The 17,537-nt window shown below is 38.6% G+C and overlaps 1 protein-coding gene across 3 annotated transcripts in view; it reads right to left on the bottom strand.

Moving 5' to 3' along the window:
• The window catches only part of Mtus2 (microtubule associated scaffold protein 2), a 394,770-nt gene that overhangs the window by 339,756 nt on the left and 37,477 nt on the right, over positions 1 to 17,537 (bottom strand). Inside the window, exon 3 of one of the 3 annotated variants that reach the window (XM_026388390.2) lies at positions 7,055 to 7,252. The exons of 1 other annotated variant lie outside the window; for it this stretch is intronic. In XM_026388390.2, the coding sequence (XP_026244175.2) occupies positions 7,055 to 7,252 (198 nt within the window). The remainder of the gene's footprint in view (positions 1 to 7,054; positions 7,253 to 17,537) is intronic. One more of the 3 variants, XM_026388389.2, reaches the window with a different exon arrangement.

The following is a 17,537-nucleotide window of genomic DNA, read 5'->3' as shown; positions in this document are numbered from 1 at the left end:
AGACCCTGTCTCTAAATAAAATACAAAATAAGGGTGAGGATGTAGCTCAGTGGTTGACTGTCCCTGAGTTCAATCCCCAGTACCCCGTGGTCCCAAAATGGAGAGATATTGGTCAGAGGGTACAAAATTTCAATTATGCAGAATGAAATAAGTTCTTTAACTCTAAGGTGAAGCATGGGGTCAATAGTCAACAATACTGTATTGGGTGCTTGAAATTTTCTAACAGAGTACATCTTACGTTCTTCTCCCTCCACGTACATAAAAGGTAACTGGGTGATGATGGATATGTTAACGGGCTTGATTGTAGTAATCATTTCACAGTGTATGCATATATCAAAATAATACATAGTACATTGAAAATACAGACAGTATTTTTTGTCCATTATATCACAATAAAAGTGGGGAAGAAAAGAAGGTAGTCATCTAAGATCTTTTACATGCAAAAATATGAAATCCAATAAATGAAACAAAAGAAATAAAAGCCCATGAGAAAGTAAGACTTTAACCTTTCATATGGAAATTTTAAAGTGAAGTGTGAATGAGCCCTCAGAGTTCTGTCATCCAGCTTCAAAGATTTTCAAAAATTTGCTAATCATTTTTCACCTATCCTGTCCCATGCTTAGAAATTTTTTTTTCTGTACAGCAAGACAAAAAAACCTGTCTTTATAGCAAACTCAGAATGTTGTTATTCCCTGAAACTAGTAGAGAATAATCAAATCTAAAGACATAATGTAGTAGCACTGAGTCAGCCTGGAGAGGCCTTTTAGGATGTGAGGTCCTCCCCCACCCCACCCTGCACTCCAGAGGCTGGGTGGTCTTTAACACAGCTATGCTAACACTTCCATGCACAGGTGTATGTGCACAATCTTACCTCCCCAGTCCCCACAAGGGCAAGGACCCTGGTGTCAGGGTCGGGTTGAGTAGTCTCAGCACTGAGCTTGTATTTAGCATTTGTATTTAGATGCTTAAAGTGTGCAGAATCACAGAAGAGAAAGTGAACAAGCTAATCTTCATAAAACAGGACAGTCAAGAAAAAAAGCAGCCATTGAACTAGATGTTATTTTTTCTACTTTTTTTTTTTTTTAAAAAAAAGCTTCTCCAACTTTTAGTTTATGTTACAACCATAAATGGTCAACTTTCTTAAAGGCAAAACAAAACAACTTTACACTTTCATCCTGTCTCTGAGTGGATTTGATCATTGTCTAAATGTTTTGAAAAAGAATGAACAAAGCCACCAGTAAGGGCAATCTCAAACAGGCAATAGCTTCCCTGAAATCTGACCTCCCAAGCCACTTTCAGCTCCTTTTCCCATGAATAAATAATGACTCCCTCTTTGCCAATGGAACATGAGATAGGTTAATGGCTGTTTCTGTAGGAGTTATTAATAACACTTCTTGTCAACCCTGATCTTACTTAAAATGCATATCAGACATAGAAAATCAAACGAGCTATGTATGTAAATGCATTTTATAATATTAATGAGTATAAATGCTGAGATCACATTGCAGAAAGCTTTCGTATTAACCCTCATTTTCATTGATTAACCTTCCAAAGAAGCAAGTAATTTTCCACCTCAGATTATTATCTCCAGAACCCAAATCCTATTCAATAATTAAAAGAAGACCTACTTATTTAAATATTAAAACAAGAAATAAAACTCTAGAATTTAATAAGGATATTGAACCTTTCTGAATCTAGACCTCTAATTCTGGAAACTTTGAAATTCTCTCCTTAATAGCCTTAACAGTAAGAATTTTAGCCCAATTCTTTTCAAATGACTGATTATCTGCAAGAGACAGGTTATTAGATATTTGTGAGACTCAGATCAGTCTATATTATAATTTTTCTAAATATAATTATACTTACATGACCTATTGTCTTTTGTACTCTTTGACTTGTGTAAATTATGTATAGGTATACCACAGTTAATGAAAATAATATTTTAGACATCCTAGAAATTGTGAAAACTGTAATTATAAACTTCACCAACTATCAAAATACATGCATAAAGTAAAAATGTATTCCCAACACAAATCATTCTGAAAACTAATCAAATTTCTTCCAAAGTCCCCCCCCCCAAACCCGTATTCTTACATGAGAGAACATATTGCTATGGGTAGAGGTCTTCTTTTAAAATTCTACCAGTGTGAAGAGCACTGTCTTTTAGGGGTGACAGATACTAAAAGTATTATGAAGTGTAGCTCCTATGCTCAAAGTGTTTGCAATCTATAGGGGAATGGAGGATACAGAAACTAACTACAATAGCTGATGTGGTAAGTGATATCAGCAAGGAGTTCAAGGGGTTCCCAGGAGAAAAGAGATCACATTGGGCTGGCTTTTTTGAGGAATCTAAAAGGCACCTGAAGATGATGAACGAGAGAGAGAGAGAGAGAGAGAGAGAGAGAGAGAGAGAGAGAGAGAGAGGATGAACTTGGCAGAGGTGGGAGGGGAGGACATTCACAGAGCATGGTTTAAACCTAAGCCCACAGACAGAAAAAACCAAAATCCCTCCTAGAAAAATGTGAACAACTCCAGCTAGCTGTGGCTGTTTGTTGGGGTATGATGTGCCAGGAATTGCTGAGATGAGAGCTACCATAAATTTCAATTAAGATGATGAGCAAAGAAAGATCCCCAAGAGAAAGAACGGACAAGAATTGATTATTGAATAAACGAAGTCAAAAGCAGGTAAAAGGTAATGTTCACTCTGAAATGTCCAGCCCCAGTTGTCAGAAGACCATAGGTATCGTTAAAACATTGAGAAACTTTGAAAGGAGGGTTTTTTTTTGTTTTGTTTTTGTTTTTGCTTTTTTGTAAAACTAAGTAAAGAATTCATTTTGTGGAAAAAAATCAGTCTAAGGTATACATGGGTCAGCTGATTGGAAATGTGTGATTGATCCTTTGAAATGGAGGTAAGTGGTTCTACAAAGAAGCACGGAAGAGATGGATATCAGATTCGCATCCAAAGTACTAAGAGCCGCCACTGTAGATGAGATGACCAAGGGGAAGACTGGAGAACCAGAATAGACACATTCTGAGAACAAACTGTGGGGAGCTCAAAAAAAGGTACTTAGTACTTGTGAGATAGCACCATGTTGAACACTGGGCTGTACCAGGGGTGGCAACTCCTTAAATTCCAGTGGGTTTCTGGATGCACCAATAGCTTCTCCCCTAGAAGATCACCCATCTCTATCTCCCAAATACTGCCCAACTTTCAGCTCTCTTCAAGAAATTCCCTCATGGTCCTCAACAGGAATTAGCCCTCCACCTCCAACCCTCAATTCTACACCATTGTTCAAGATCTGAGAACACATATCCTTGCATCCTGAGTATTTATGCAAACTACTCCCTTCTTCTTCCCCAGCTGTCCCCTGCCTCCCCGCCATTCTACTAGTTTTCTGACAAGGAAAAGGAATAGGAGAGAAAAAATAATTTTCCATTTATACCTTTCAAATTCTTTGTGTGATTGACGCTAGTCTTAGACAATCCCAAAGAGAAAATACCACAGTATTTGGAAAAAGGAAGAGGAAGAGAAATTGAAAAGGACAGCTGCACGTATCCTATGCTGCATGTACTCTTCTGATAGGAATTTTCATTTCTTAAGCACCTAATAATTCAGGCACAATTCAGAAGACACAACAAAATAGATCATTTATATAAATTACTTCATCCTTGGGTAATAGAATCTATTTCCATTAATGACTGCTTCATGAAACCCTGTCTTCCAAGTTTTCCTCCACATATCCACCTGGAAGATTTGACTTTAAATTATACCTACCTATTCACTGGAAAAATCAAGTCTACACTTAATCATTGATTAATTTGGCAACCAAGTATAATTCAGTCTATAGTATGTCACCAACACTAAACTCTAGGGCAACTGTTTTCCTTTTTAAGTTTTTGTCATTTAAAGAATATATCTGGGATTTTTTTTTCTTCCTTGAAAACCATCAAAGAATTAGGAGCCATATACTGGGTCAGAACTGTGTGTTTGAGTTTAAAGTTAAAAGTTCTAAGTTACAAGAATGCTTTTTCCTCTTCAACTTAGAATTTTAAAAGAAGCTGTGGGACACTAACTAGCATATAGAACAGGCCAACCTCATCATCTTCAAGTGATGAACCTGCAAAGGAAGGAGCAGTCTGGGCTCCCAGAGGCGCTGTGGGGACCTCAGGAACTGCGGCTGGGGGCAGAAATCACAAGGAGGCAGCTTGAACCCATTAGGAGCACTTCCCAACAATGAGAGCTGCCCAGCCTCAGGGGTTGCTTCTTTGCCCACAGGATGCTTGCAGCAATTTAGGGAGCTCACCCCAGGGCTGGCTGACAACCTGGGAAAGTGGGGAAGTGGTAGGTTTGGCCTGCAAGACTTCTCAAGACAGCTCTGACCTCAAGATTTGCTTAACTAAGAGAAAGGAAAGATGTTTATGAATATGTCTTCTCCAGCTTTATAAAGGAAACAAGAGCCCGGGGCAAGGCATGCTGGTCTCAGTTTGCCCAGTTATGAAATGAAGGGTGACCCAGACAGTAAGATACCTTCTAATTCTAACACTCTATGAACATAGTTCATTTCTTTGTGTCTGCTCCATTTACCAAAATTTTTGAAAAAAAATAGACAGGCACATGACTCTGAAAGGCTCTTCCCAGCAGGGTTGAACTAGAGGCACAAGCCTGAGCCGAGAATAGAGAGAAGAGTCCACACGGAACCACTAAGACCCAAACAGCCCCTGCCCCTCATATCCAGGGGTCCATTCAGGATCCCCTCTCCACACTTATCATCATTTGTCCTTCAGAACCTAGGAAGACAACATAGATGCGACACAGTTGAGGCAAGGTTACCTAGGAAACACTAATAAATTCATAATGAATCACCTAAAAGTGTCCCAAATATAGCATGCCACAGTCAGTGGGAAATTGCTCAGAAATGCATATGAGCATAAGTATTTAAAAGTACGAATTACACACTTGCAAAGAGTTCCCTATTATAGTCATGTTTCTGATTTTGAGTTGTCTACTGTGCTATGATGTAATGCCTAAATACAGTGTATTCCTAAAATGAATCCTATGTGACATAGTGTCTGCAAAAGACCAACTTTCCAAGAAATAAAAATGAGCCCATTCTGATATCAAATTGGCATTATCACAAGCTGAACCAGCAAAGCTTTGCTCCTAGGATATAATTTAATAACTTCCAGCTCTCTGAAGAACTTCTTGTTTTACATAATCCCTGTCATTAAAGCATCATCCACTAAAGAATTGAAATTGCTTTTCTTTGCATTAAATCTAATAACAAGTATAGGTATAATAGTAGGTGGTGCTAAAACAGTAATTCAGATACATGTGAGGTTTTTCTGTAGCTCATTGGTGAAGTACAAATTTTATTTATAATAGGTAGCAGATAATTATAAATCAATTCTATTTTAAAAGAACAGAAAACAATTCTGAATACAGTAAATATCATTTTTACTATAAAGCCTTTAAAATTGGAAGTTATTTTCTCTGGCATGTAACAACTCTTGTCCCCTCAGGTCCTCAGGGGATCCCTGTCTACTCTTCTTTGAAGTAGTGGTCAGAGTGCCCTAAGCATACCTAGAATTACTCTACCCACGCCTGTCAGCTTTTCTTCAACAAAAGCTGCTATCATGGATCAGTTTGCTTCAAGGTTATCTATTTTTTTAAGAAATCAAAATCTAAACTCCTTCCTTAGAAAGATGCATACCATGAGATTTTTTTTCTTTCATGCTTTCTCTAAAATAGAAGCATATTATTGGAAATTTTGTCACTAAAACTGACGACAAACAGTTCCTCCTGTATTTCAAAATCTTTAGACTGTTAATACACATGTACATATAAAAAATGGATCATACATTTGCAAATAGTTATTTATCATATTCATGTTTCATATTTTGAGGCAGCTACTGTATAATGTTGTAATGCCTAATTACAGTGACATTCCTAAAATGAATCCAAGTGAAAGCAAGTCTGAACCACAGCCTCTTCGGGAAACCAAGAAAACATAGGAAACAACCTTCAAAACCACTTACCTACATATGAAGATAAATTAAAACAGTATTATGAACAGGAATAACTGGGCAGATTAAAAATTAGAACTGTAAAGGTACAAATGTTCCACATATCATCTCTGGGAACCCAAAAAAGGAAGGAGAATGAAGAAGCGTGAAGGACTAAGATTGAAAAAAATGATCTCTGTCTCTTGCATACTACTCCCACTTGATTTGATTTCTATAATCCCATCAAAACACCTCTCCACTTGGAAACCTCTAAGATTTTCCTGGTCCTCTGGGCAGTTCTTGACAACCAACATCTTCGATGTCACGGCTTCAGACCGGATAACAATGACTTTGAGGTTGGTGAGGCTGAGGCGAGGTCTGGTCATCAAAGGTTCAGCCAAAGGGTCACCCTCCTGACCCCTACTGACAGTGGCTGCTGTGACTGGCCCAGAGAGCTAGCAGTGCAAACATAAGATACACTCCATAATCTCAGTCCCAGGAGAGAGCCTTGAAGTGGCCTCCTATCAGCTACAAATGTTCCCAACCACAGAACCTGAAGTTGTTCAACCCTCCTTCCTGTTTTTAACCTCATTTAGTTAACTTTTTGGAAACATAGTTAAATGCTTCACCAATTCCAAGGCACTATAGGTAATCACAGGTGACTAATTCTTTCAGCAAATATTGAAAACTCGGTAGGTTTCATGATGACACTCCGCAGGGACACCTTTCTTGGATCTTTCTTTGACCTCTTACCTAATAACCCGTGAAGCAAAGGGCTTCTGGAACCTGTCTCTGGGTAAGTCATTTTCTAGATGGTAAGAGGTGCAAAATCTTTTCCTGGCTTTGTTAACTCACCGAAACTGAAAAAAAGATAGTGCCAAATAGGCTATTTTCCTTAAGTGGATGGTAGAGTAAGGAAACTGATCAAAATTATTAGTCACACAAAGAAAATGACACATAGGGACCCAGGCAGGTCAATTTACCTTTAGGGCCTGGACTGGCCTGCAGGAGCTGGGCACAGGTGCCCAACCCCTCCCCCTGCCCCACTTACGGGTGGCTGGCCGGCTCTGCTCGGGCGGCACGCTGTCCGCTGACTGGGTGCTGGAAACTGAGGACACGCTGGAGCTCCGGACAAAGCCAAAGGCCGCCAGCTTGGCCGCTGGGAGACGCGAGTATCCAGGAGGTCGAAGTCCGGATTTCGGTAGACTGGATTTTGCAGCATTTGAACTGGAAGCTTTCTTTAAATCTGCTTAAAACAACCAAAGCAAAAACAAAACAAAACAAAACAAAAAAACCTGAGAATATATATATGTGTATATATGTATATATATGTAGCTAAAATTAATCTTGAAATTCAATTCTATGCATTTGCAACAAACAAATCTTTAAGAGAAAGGTCTCTTATGTGAGCCAGGTGCTTCAGAGAAACTCAGGAAGAGGAGAACTAGCTCCTGCCCCAAAATGATCACAGTCCAGTTAGGCAGACGGGTTGACCCTACTGTAAGGCCATAGGCATAAAGTGCTTCAGATGTTGAATGGAAAGAGAATATTGACTGTTAAAGCTACCTGTAGGTCTCTGAAATTCAGATTCACCTTAATATTTGACATATGATAGGCAAAGAACTCTTGCAGAAAATACTCATTGGTGATTTTAACTATTATGTGATAAGTCTTACAGAAACATGTTCACAGAATCATCCTACTGACCTTCTGCAGGTTGTAGGGATGGGAGGGGGGGGGCTAGCCAGACTGAAATCTGACCTCTCTGTTACTAGCTATGTAACCCTGAGCCCTAGCCCTAACACTGAGAATCAGCTTCCTCTATAAAGAATGATGATAAAGCTGGCCTCCAAGGTTTAGCATTACTCTTTGTAACACAGAACTTGATAGGTACTCAGATGAATGTCAGTTTTTCTCCTTTTTCTGTTTTTATTTTAGTCCAAACTTCAAAATCAGTTCCTAGATATGTGCAAAACCAGTCTGTTTTAGGATGATAAAATATGCTGTCAATCCAAGATCTCAGAAACACCATGCTCTAAGTCTGAGCTGGGCTCTATCAGCAGCTGCCAGGATGATCATCACAACCCTACAAGAAGGCTCTCAGCACAGAGAAACCCCAAACCAAAAAATACTAGGATATGAAATTTAAAAGGCCCAAGTTTCCTAATATTTTGTGTGATTGACCTTCAGGAGGTATTTAGCAACTTTGACCTGCAAACATATTTACCCTGAGGGTACACGAAACAGTCCATAGCATTCTTATTCTGCCGTTAGTCTATTCTTTATTATAAAAGATTAACTGCGTTTCACACTAAACTTAATTTAAATAATGGTCGATTCATAAAACCCCCAAAGGCCATGTCTAAAAAGATCACTGAAGAAACTACATATTAGAAAGCATCTAAATGTAGAAATAGAGAACCAGTAGATGTCATGCTAGGTCTATGGTGGCCCCCCAAAAGGCCTCTTCTACCAGCAAGTCCTCCTGGAAGAGAGGCCACAGCCCGATATGTGTCCAGATGAAGGTGGGATCCACACAGCTGTGGTCTCCTGACTCCTGGGTCAGGACTGGGAAGAGAAGGAATCAGGTCAGCACAGAAGAAAAAGGGAACAAGGAGCTGGGGTTGCAGGTATCCCCAGTTCAGTTCTATTTTAATGCTTAAAAAATGCTCCACTAATAAAAAAAGAAAAGAAAAGAAAGAAATACTGCACCATTTAACAAGTAGTAATGGCCCTTTTGTATCAGCTATCAATGCCATATTCAATGCCTTCATATATTTGGGAGAAAAAAAAGTCAGCATTCCTAACCAAGAACCTTGGCATGTGGAAAGCATTCACTTAATATTTTTTAAAAAATAAGTTTGTTACATCATTATGTAAGACAATAAAGTCTCTGAGTGTGTAAAACAAAAATGTGTCTTATTCCACCCTTACCTACATCCAGTTGTTCATTCCATCGGTGGAAAGGTAGCTTTGGGACACACAGAGAGAAGGGGAGGGTGGACAACACAGGATTCTGTGTATAGGAAGCAGTCTCCAAATTATTTTCTAGATTTTTTTCCTCCCTATTCCTTTTGGTAAAGGTAAACAGTTGGCTTTTCATATCCATGGGTTCCATATAGACAGATTCAAATGAGCAGATTAAAACTATTTGGAAAAACACTGCATCTTCTCTGAGCATGTAGGAACTTTTTTCTTGTTGCTGTTCTCAAAATAATACAGAATATCAACTACTTACCTAGCATTTACTTTATATTAAGTATTATATATAGTCTAGAGACAGCTTGGAGTACTGGATTTGCATTGGTTACATGCAAATATTCTTAGCATTTTATATAAGAAACTTGAACATCCATGGTTTGGGGAGGAATGGGGATGGGCAGTGTATTCAATCTGCTATGGATACTGAGCAATGATTGTAATGCTCTGTGTTGTGTGTGTGTGTGTGTGTGTGTGTGTGTGTGTGTGTGTGCCTGTGTTGGTGTGCTCATGTTTAGGCTACTTGTAGGAGTATTCCTTGCCCCAAATCTGTGTGTAGAACTTTTGTAAATTTAATGTGACTTATACTATACATCAAGTTACTATATAATTGTCTTTCCTTCTACCAGATTAATATCATGAATAGTACAGATGCTTACAGGATTGGAGGAGCAAATCTTATTCTTTTTATATTACCAGCACCTAGCACAGTGATTATACAATTTCTTATTATAAATGTTTCATTGAAATCTATCACCAAGGTTGTACTATATTAATTTAACCCAAAGTATGAGTCAAATATCTCCACAAATTTCTCTGCATAAAAGAGTAGTCTGGAGAGGACTAAAAAAAAATTCTGCCTTTCAAACAGATGATTAAATATTTTGATTCAGGTGGCTGTTGGAACATACTTTAAAAACTTCAACAGAAAATGTCAACTCACTTGTGAAATAATTGCATTTGACAACTCTGATCAAATTGCATTAACTTAATCTTAGCTTCTTATAAAAATAACTATTTACATGTATATACACACACACACACAAACCTATATTCCTGGCTATTTTTCAAACAAGTCCAGCATTTTAGACTGAATTTAGTATTTACAAAGTAACCCCACTGTGATGGTGTTTGATGTCAGGTCCTTGGAGAGGTAGATAGGTTGTAAGAGTAGAACTCTCAATAATGAGATTTGTGCACATATTGAAAGATGTCTGAGGTCTAACTCACTCTCTTTCCATCGTACGGGTAAACAATAAGAAGATCATAGTAACCCTGATCTCAGATTTCCAGTTCCCAGAACAGTGAGAAATACACTTCTGTTGTTTATATGCCAACCAATACATACAGTAACCCCAATAAAGATATCTAGCATGTCAGAGAAATATATTTTCCAAGTATTTAGTGTCCTTGCTCTAATCTAGGACATATATTTTGACAGAAATAATAGTGTATCAAGTGCATAGGAAGCTCTCAATAAATAAATTATATAATAAATTAGTATCAAATAAAGCTAAGGTAATACATAAGAAAGATACTTCACAGAATGATAGCATGAGGATCTCCATGCCACTCTCTCCAGTGAAACAATCATAACTGGTGAAAACTATTTTTAAAAGTTTTAAAGTCTTTGGTAACTATTCTAAGAGTATATCACACATAAGAAAATTAACCAAAACTCAATGAAAACAGTGAGAGTTGCACTTGAACCATGACCCCCTCCCTTGTTCCCCATCACCAACCTCCCACCACAGAATGATGGAAGCTCTACTCTGGTACATGTGGCCAGAAAGATAGGTGTTTTTTTTTTTTTTTTTTCTCTCTGGAGTTAAGGGTTACTGTATCTTCCTAGGATCATGGGGATAACACCACTTCTCATCCACATCCCACCCATCTTCAGTTCCATGTTGCAGAGGCTAAATTCTATGCAAATGTGGTCAACAGGTCAGGGGGACCCTCTCTTCACCCAGCCACAACTTATAGGGTAGAGGACTACGCAGGTAGAACAGGCCCAAAATACTGGGGCCTAAATCACACTGCCTTGTTCACTTATAGGCTAGAAATTCACCCCCAGGAAAGATAAAGAGAGAAAACTAGAGGGCACCATCCCTATCTAGCATCTTACTGGTAATGTAAGAGTTTTTGTCTGCTCTTACAACCCCTAGCACCAAAGTCATAAGTAAGAGATTTTGCCCAAGGACACAGGCACACCAGAAGAACAGGGATCTCTGAAATGCTCTTCAAAAGAACTGAGTTTATTTGAAACAATATTTGTATGAAGTTCCAACCTAGGGGAATTCTTAGAAGCAATGGAGATTTTGATGGTAAGCAACTAGAAGGAGTCTGATAGCTCCATTAAAGCAAGATGATAAACTGTAGAAAAGCTAGTTTACCAGAGATAACTAGTGAAAAAGCTAAGAGAGATTTCACTACTGATCCAACAGAAATAAAAGGGATTATAACAGAAGACTATAAACGACAATATCTCAATAAATTAGATAATCTAGTGAAATGGACAAATTTTAGAAAGACACAAACTATGAGAATTGACTCCAATCCGAATATATGTTTACTAAAAAGATTGAATTAGTAATTTAAAAACTTCCTGCAAGGTCCAGATGTTTTCTTTAGTGAATTCTATCAATCATTTACATAAAAATTAACAGCAAAAAACTAACAAATTAAAACCAGAAGCATATATAAAGAATTATATAACAAGACCAAGCAATATTTCTCCTAGAAATATAAATTGCTTTAATATATAAAAATCAATATACTATACCATATTAATAAAGAAAAACAAAACCCATGATCATCTCAATGTGTAGAAAAAATACAAATTTCAATATCAGTGCATGATTTAAAAAAAAAAAAAACCTATTAGTGGTTAGTGAACTAGGAATAGAAGACAGTGCCTTTGATCTGATAAAGGCAGGTAAGTTTATACTTAATGGTGAAAGAGTGAAAGCTTCCCCTCAACATCAGGAACAAGGATATCTTCTCTCACCCTTTCTATTCACATTGCAGGGAAGGTCTTGGCCAGAGGAATTAAGCAAGAAAAGAAAAGATGTGCGTATTGGAAATCAGAAGCAAAACTTTCTCTTTGCAGTTGACGTGGTCTTGTACAGAGAAAATCCTAGGAAATTCATTTAACAAACTATTTAATTAATGAATAAACTAGCTCAGCAAGGTCACAGAATAAAAATATTCACATGCAAAAATTAAGTAGACTTCTATACTCTCACAATAAATAATTCAAAAATGAAATTTGGAAAGCAATTTTATTTATCATGGGCCAAAAGAGAAGAAAATGCTTAAGAATTATAATAAAGGGTTGACTCCATATTTTTTTTTAATATTTGACTGCTAATAGCTACTAGCCTCAACACCTCACAACCTTGCTCTACTCTCACCTACCTCTTCTACCCCTCATCTGGGAAAGCTGAAAAGAAAGTCCAGGGGTCCCTCCTTTGATGCTGGGAGGTGTGAGGATATTTATATTCAAGCCACGTAAGCCACTGCCCATTTGCATGGGAATGTTCGCCGCTCCCCTACCCCCATATGACAAATAAAACCACAATCCAGCGTGCTTTCCTTCTCCCTCAAGCCATTTCCAGACTTGTTTGAGAGGCCTGTTCTGCTCTCCCCACAAACCCCAATTACATAAGCATAAGCTTTTCCATACCCTCTTGCTTTGTTTGTGGCTTCATCATCACTCTTGACATTCAAACCAAATTTTGGCTGAGGGTCCACTCTGCCTCTTTGGGGTGGCTACAACAAGAGGTGCAGCAAGCAGGATGCTGCGAACACGGCCAGCATCTTTGGGGGTCTCCCTTCTTGCTTTGGCTTCTTAACTGGCTCTGCTGCCTCCGCGTGCACAGGCACCTTCAGCTGTGGCTTGCTGGCCAGCTTGTGCTGGAGCTGTGCGGCTGTGCGGCACTGAGTCCTACAGACCTTCTGTCACAGCTTCTGCTCATCTAAGTTGGAAGTTTGAATATTTAATTGTTTTTTAGGAATAAGAAAATGGGATGGAGGAGGGGCCTCTTTAAAGTTTTTCTGAGGTACGTCTCATGCTGGACCTATCTGTATATCTGAGAAGAAAGGTGTCTGATGCTAGACTTGGGGCAAAGGCTATCCTGTGACCAATTGGTTGCATTTCTCAGCCAGGTCTTGGCTCTAGATTTATAGAGCTCTCTGTAGAACAACAAGATCCTGTACAAGATACAGGATGATTGGGTAGAAGCTCATCAAAGAGCAGTCATTAAAGAAGATAAGAAAAACATAAAGGAAATGTTTGCATTCCTACAAGCAGTTGATTCTGTGGGATCATTAAGTAACTTGGTGGCTGTTGCTGCCTATGCCTCTGTTGCTACAAAAATTCCAATCCTTAGACTTATGGAAAAAGCACCCACGACTCCCGTTGGCACAGAAAGGGGATTAATTCAACCTTACTTAAACCCAGTGTCCTTACTTAAACCCCCTATAAAGCAACCATTGTATGGGGGAAGCCCCTAACCATAGACTTGAAGCTCCATGAAGAAAGGAATTTATAAATAGGAGCAAAGCAGAGGAAATTCTCAGGAGGCACAGAAAAGAAAGAAAGAAAGAAAGAAAGAAAGAAAGAAAGAAAGAAAGAAAGAAAGAAAGAAAGAAAGAAAGAAAGAAAGAAAGAAAGAAAGAAAGAAAGAAAGAAAGAAAGAAAGAAAGAGAAAGAAAGAAAGAAAGAAAGAAAGAAAGAAAGAAAGAAAGAAAGAAAGAAAGAAAGAAAGAAAGATAGATGGAGGGAAAGAGAAAGACAGAGAAAGAGAGCTGGATCCAGAGGTGGAGAAAATCCTGAAAAAAGTTCATGACACATACAAGTTGATGTGGCAAAATGCCCACCCTCCACCCCGGGCCAATCCCCCTGTAAAATAGTGAACATGGCTCAATGTAAATTTAAACAAGTTTTTCCAGGGTTGAAACCCATTACATGCCTCCGCTGCTTCCCAATTTAATAGTCCAATTTGGCCTTAATGTGGAATTAGTAATACCTCACAGAGGATTATGTAACCATAATGCTATGATACTACTCATAAAAAATCTCTAGACATGATATCATTGAAATTACTGACTTCAACTAATAAGATATTGGAAAACATTTTGCTATTATAGATTTGGTTAATATGTTCTACTCAATTTCTATTTTTAATAGCTTCTCAGTCACAGTTTTCCTTTACCTTCAAAGGAATGCAGTGTATCTTTACCCAGTGGCTACCCACAAGATACCACAGCATCTGCCAGGGCACACAACGTATGCAGGGAAAATCTTAATTGCATCCAACTTTCTCCAGCCCCACAGGTATGTCATTACATTGATAACATCCTCTTTGAGGACATTAATTTGGCATAGTCATTAGGAACATACAAATAAAAACAAATAAGTTCACAAAAGTAGATAGGCCATTGTCCTGTGCATGATGCATGGTCCTGTCACCTTAAATTTTTGAATATTGCTTGGTAAACCATTGGGCACTTTATCCCTAAAACTCTCAAGAAACAACTAATATTTGAACAAATAAAAAAATATGGGAGGGGAAGGGAGGGGAGGGGGGATAGTAGGGGATAGGAAAGGTAGCAGAATACAACAGTCACTAATATGCCATTATGTAAAAATGTGAGTATGTAACAGAGGTGATTCTGCAATCTGTATTTGGGGTAAAAATGGGAGTTCAAAACCCAATTGAGTCAAATGTATGAAAGATGATATATCATGAGCTCTGTAACGTTTTGAACAACCAATATAAAAAAATAAAAAAATAAAAAAGAAACAATTAATGATCCTATCAGCATCCAAAATATTACAGGAAGCCCAGGATCTTTCAGAAAGTGCTAAGGTTCAGGAAGCAAAAGTATTCCTAATTTGCTAATTTTAATCAAGCTCATCTTTAATAGGGTCCCCTCTGCCCAAAGGTTCTAGAATCTGTCCAAATTGCAATCAACATGCATTCCCTTTCTGTCCTACAGAAACCCTCTCTGTGGAGCTTTATCAACCTCTTCTCATGCTTCCTGGTATCTCTAGAACAATCATGGCTTCTGATAAAAGAAACGGTCCCCCTTGGCTCTGCCACATACAACATGAGACTGGCAAATGCTGGCAACATGCTAATCTCTCCTAAAAAGGCAAGCACTTATGTGCCCTGAACATGTGACTCTCCACACCCAGGTTCCATTACACCTTGGGTTAAAGAAGTCCATCCTGCAAGCTCAGCACAGCTACCAAGGCCTCCTTGCAGTAGGATGGAGCCAAACCTGGGCCTTCCCACATATTTCACCTCCAGGAGGGAATGGTCTCCCCTCTCCCCAGCACTTTGCCACAGTGCCGCAGGAGGTCACTCCTCTCTCAATTCCTTGGCTACCTATAGAGTCACTTGAAATAACTGATGAACAGCATTGAGAGTTTGTACACTTTACAGATGAAATCGTCACCTCCCCCCCACGTATGGATCTCACTGGACAGCTGGTGTGTTTCATTTGTTAACCAGGATTTCTCTGATAAGAAATGGGACCAATCTCAGTCAACTCAGGTTGCCATAACAAAGAACCAGACTACGTGCTTTAAACCACAGCAATTTGTGCTTTATCTTTCTGGAGGTTAGAAGTCCAAGACCAGGTTACCAGCATGCTTGGGTTCTGGTTGGGTCTCTCGGCTTTCAGACAGCAGCCTTCTTGCTGTGTCACTGAATGACAGAGAGAAGAAGCTCTGATGTCTCCTTGTCTTTTCGTACATCCAGCATGGGCTCCACCCTCAAGACCTCACCTAAATCTAACCCAAAAGCCCAAGTCCTAACACATCACATTGGAGAGTAGTGCTTCAGGATATGAACTTTACAAGGACACAAAGATTCAGTACATGAAAGGACCCAAGGGTTAGCATGACTGGACAAATTTCAGGCAGTTGTGTAGCACTGGCCGCTCTGGTCACAAGACAGTTACATCTGTGTGTTTTTATACTCCTTAGCCATTGCCAATACTCTGAATGTTGGTCTAACCCATAGTAGCAACAATTTCTTGTTCAAGGTTGCTCCCAGTGGGATGAAACAAAAAATAAAACAAAGAAAAAATACAAAAATCCACAGAACATTCTTTGGTCCAAATAATATACATTTAAAATATGAATTATAAGGAAAAAATGGCCCTTGAATAAGAACTCAGAGTCATTCTGCTTGATGACCTTACTTTCCTTGAATTTTCCCTCCATAACCTACTCTTGCTTCTGTTCTGGCCTCGCCCTCCCCTTTATCTTTGGCCATGGTTACCCTATGACTATATTCCTGTGCTCCAAGGGGTTGTCACCCTCCTGTGAGGACCACACCTTCTTCGAATTTCCCACAACTTGTGAAATGCCTTGCCAACAGTAGGTGGAAACTCTACCTGGGAACGTCTTGCCTCACAGATGCCCAAAATATAAGTCAAGGTCACTCATCTGCAGATCTACTAAAGCCACAACCCAAGGCCTCACCAAGGCACTCCTTATCTACTTCCGGTGTCCAGACGTTACTGACAGTAAAGAAGCCTTTCATTTCATTTCTCAGAACATACAGCACTGGACTTTTAAATTAGACATTCTATGGAACTTTTGCCTTCCTTCAGAACCATAATGGCATACTAAACAAGTTCAACTTCAACTAAATGAAATGTACATTTGAGTCATCAGTCAAACATCATGGGTGAACTGTAATATGAAGTCAGTTTCCAACTTCTGAAGAACAATGATAACAACAACAACAAAAAAAAAAACCCACAAGAATAGTAGGAAATATTTGCAAATCAAATATCCAATAAATGTCTAGTATATAAAATTTATGATGGACTATTTCAATTCAACAATGAAAAGAAAAAGAACCAGATTTTATAATTAGTGAAGCATTTCAATAGATACCTCCCAAGAAGACATACAAATAGTCAATAAGCACATGACAAGATGCAAACATCTCTAGCCATCAGGAGAATGCAAAACAGCACAGTGAGATTCTACTTCACCTCCAAGAGGATAGAAAGATAGATGATAAAGAGTGTGGTCAGGAGACAGAGGGATTGGTATAGCAAGTTTGGAAAACAGTCTGGAAGTTCCTCAACAGGTTAAATACAGAAGTATCACATGTCTGGATAATTCTACTCCTAAGTACATTCTAGTGAAAACACGTACCCATGTTCTACTTACATGTCAATTTTTATAGTGGCATTTGATAAAAGGTAGAAATATCACAAATGTATGTTCGCTGGTAAATGGGTAAACAAAATGTGGACTAACTACATAGTGGAATGTTCTTCATCCATAAAAATGATAAATACATTCAACAATATGGATGAAACTTGAAAATACTGAAGCCAAACACAAAAGACTGTGTATGATGTAATTTCTTATATGAAATGTCCTGAAGAGACAAATCCAGGGACAGAAAGTAGATTCGTAGTTCCCCAGGACAAGGGTTTGGGGAAATGAGTAGAGCCTACTAATGGATTCAGATTTTCTTTCTTTCAGGGATGATGAAGATGTTCTAAAATTAATTGTGGTG

The sequence above is a fragment of the Urocitellus parryii genome, chromosome 2, assembly GCF_045843805.1.
Source record: "Urocitellus parryii isolate mUroPar1 chromosome 2, mUroPar1.hap1, whole genome shotgun sequence".
In the NCBI taxonomy this organism is placed as follows: Eukaryota; Metazoa; Chordata; class Mammalia; order Rodentia; family Sciuridae; genus Urocitellus; species Urocitellus parryii.
This window is presented reverse-complemented; position numbering and strand designations above follow the sequence as displayed.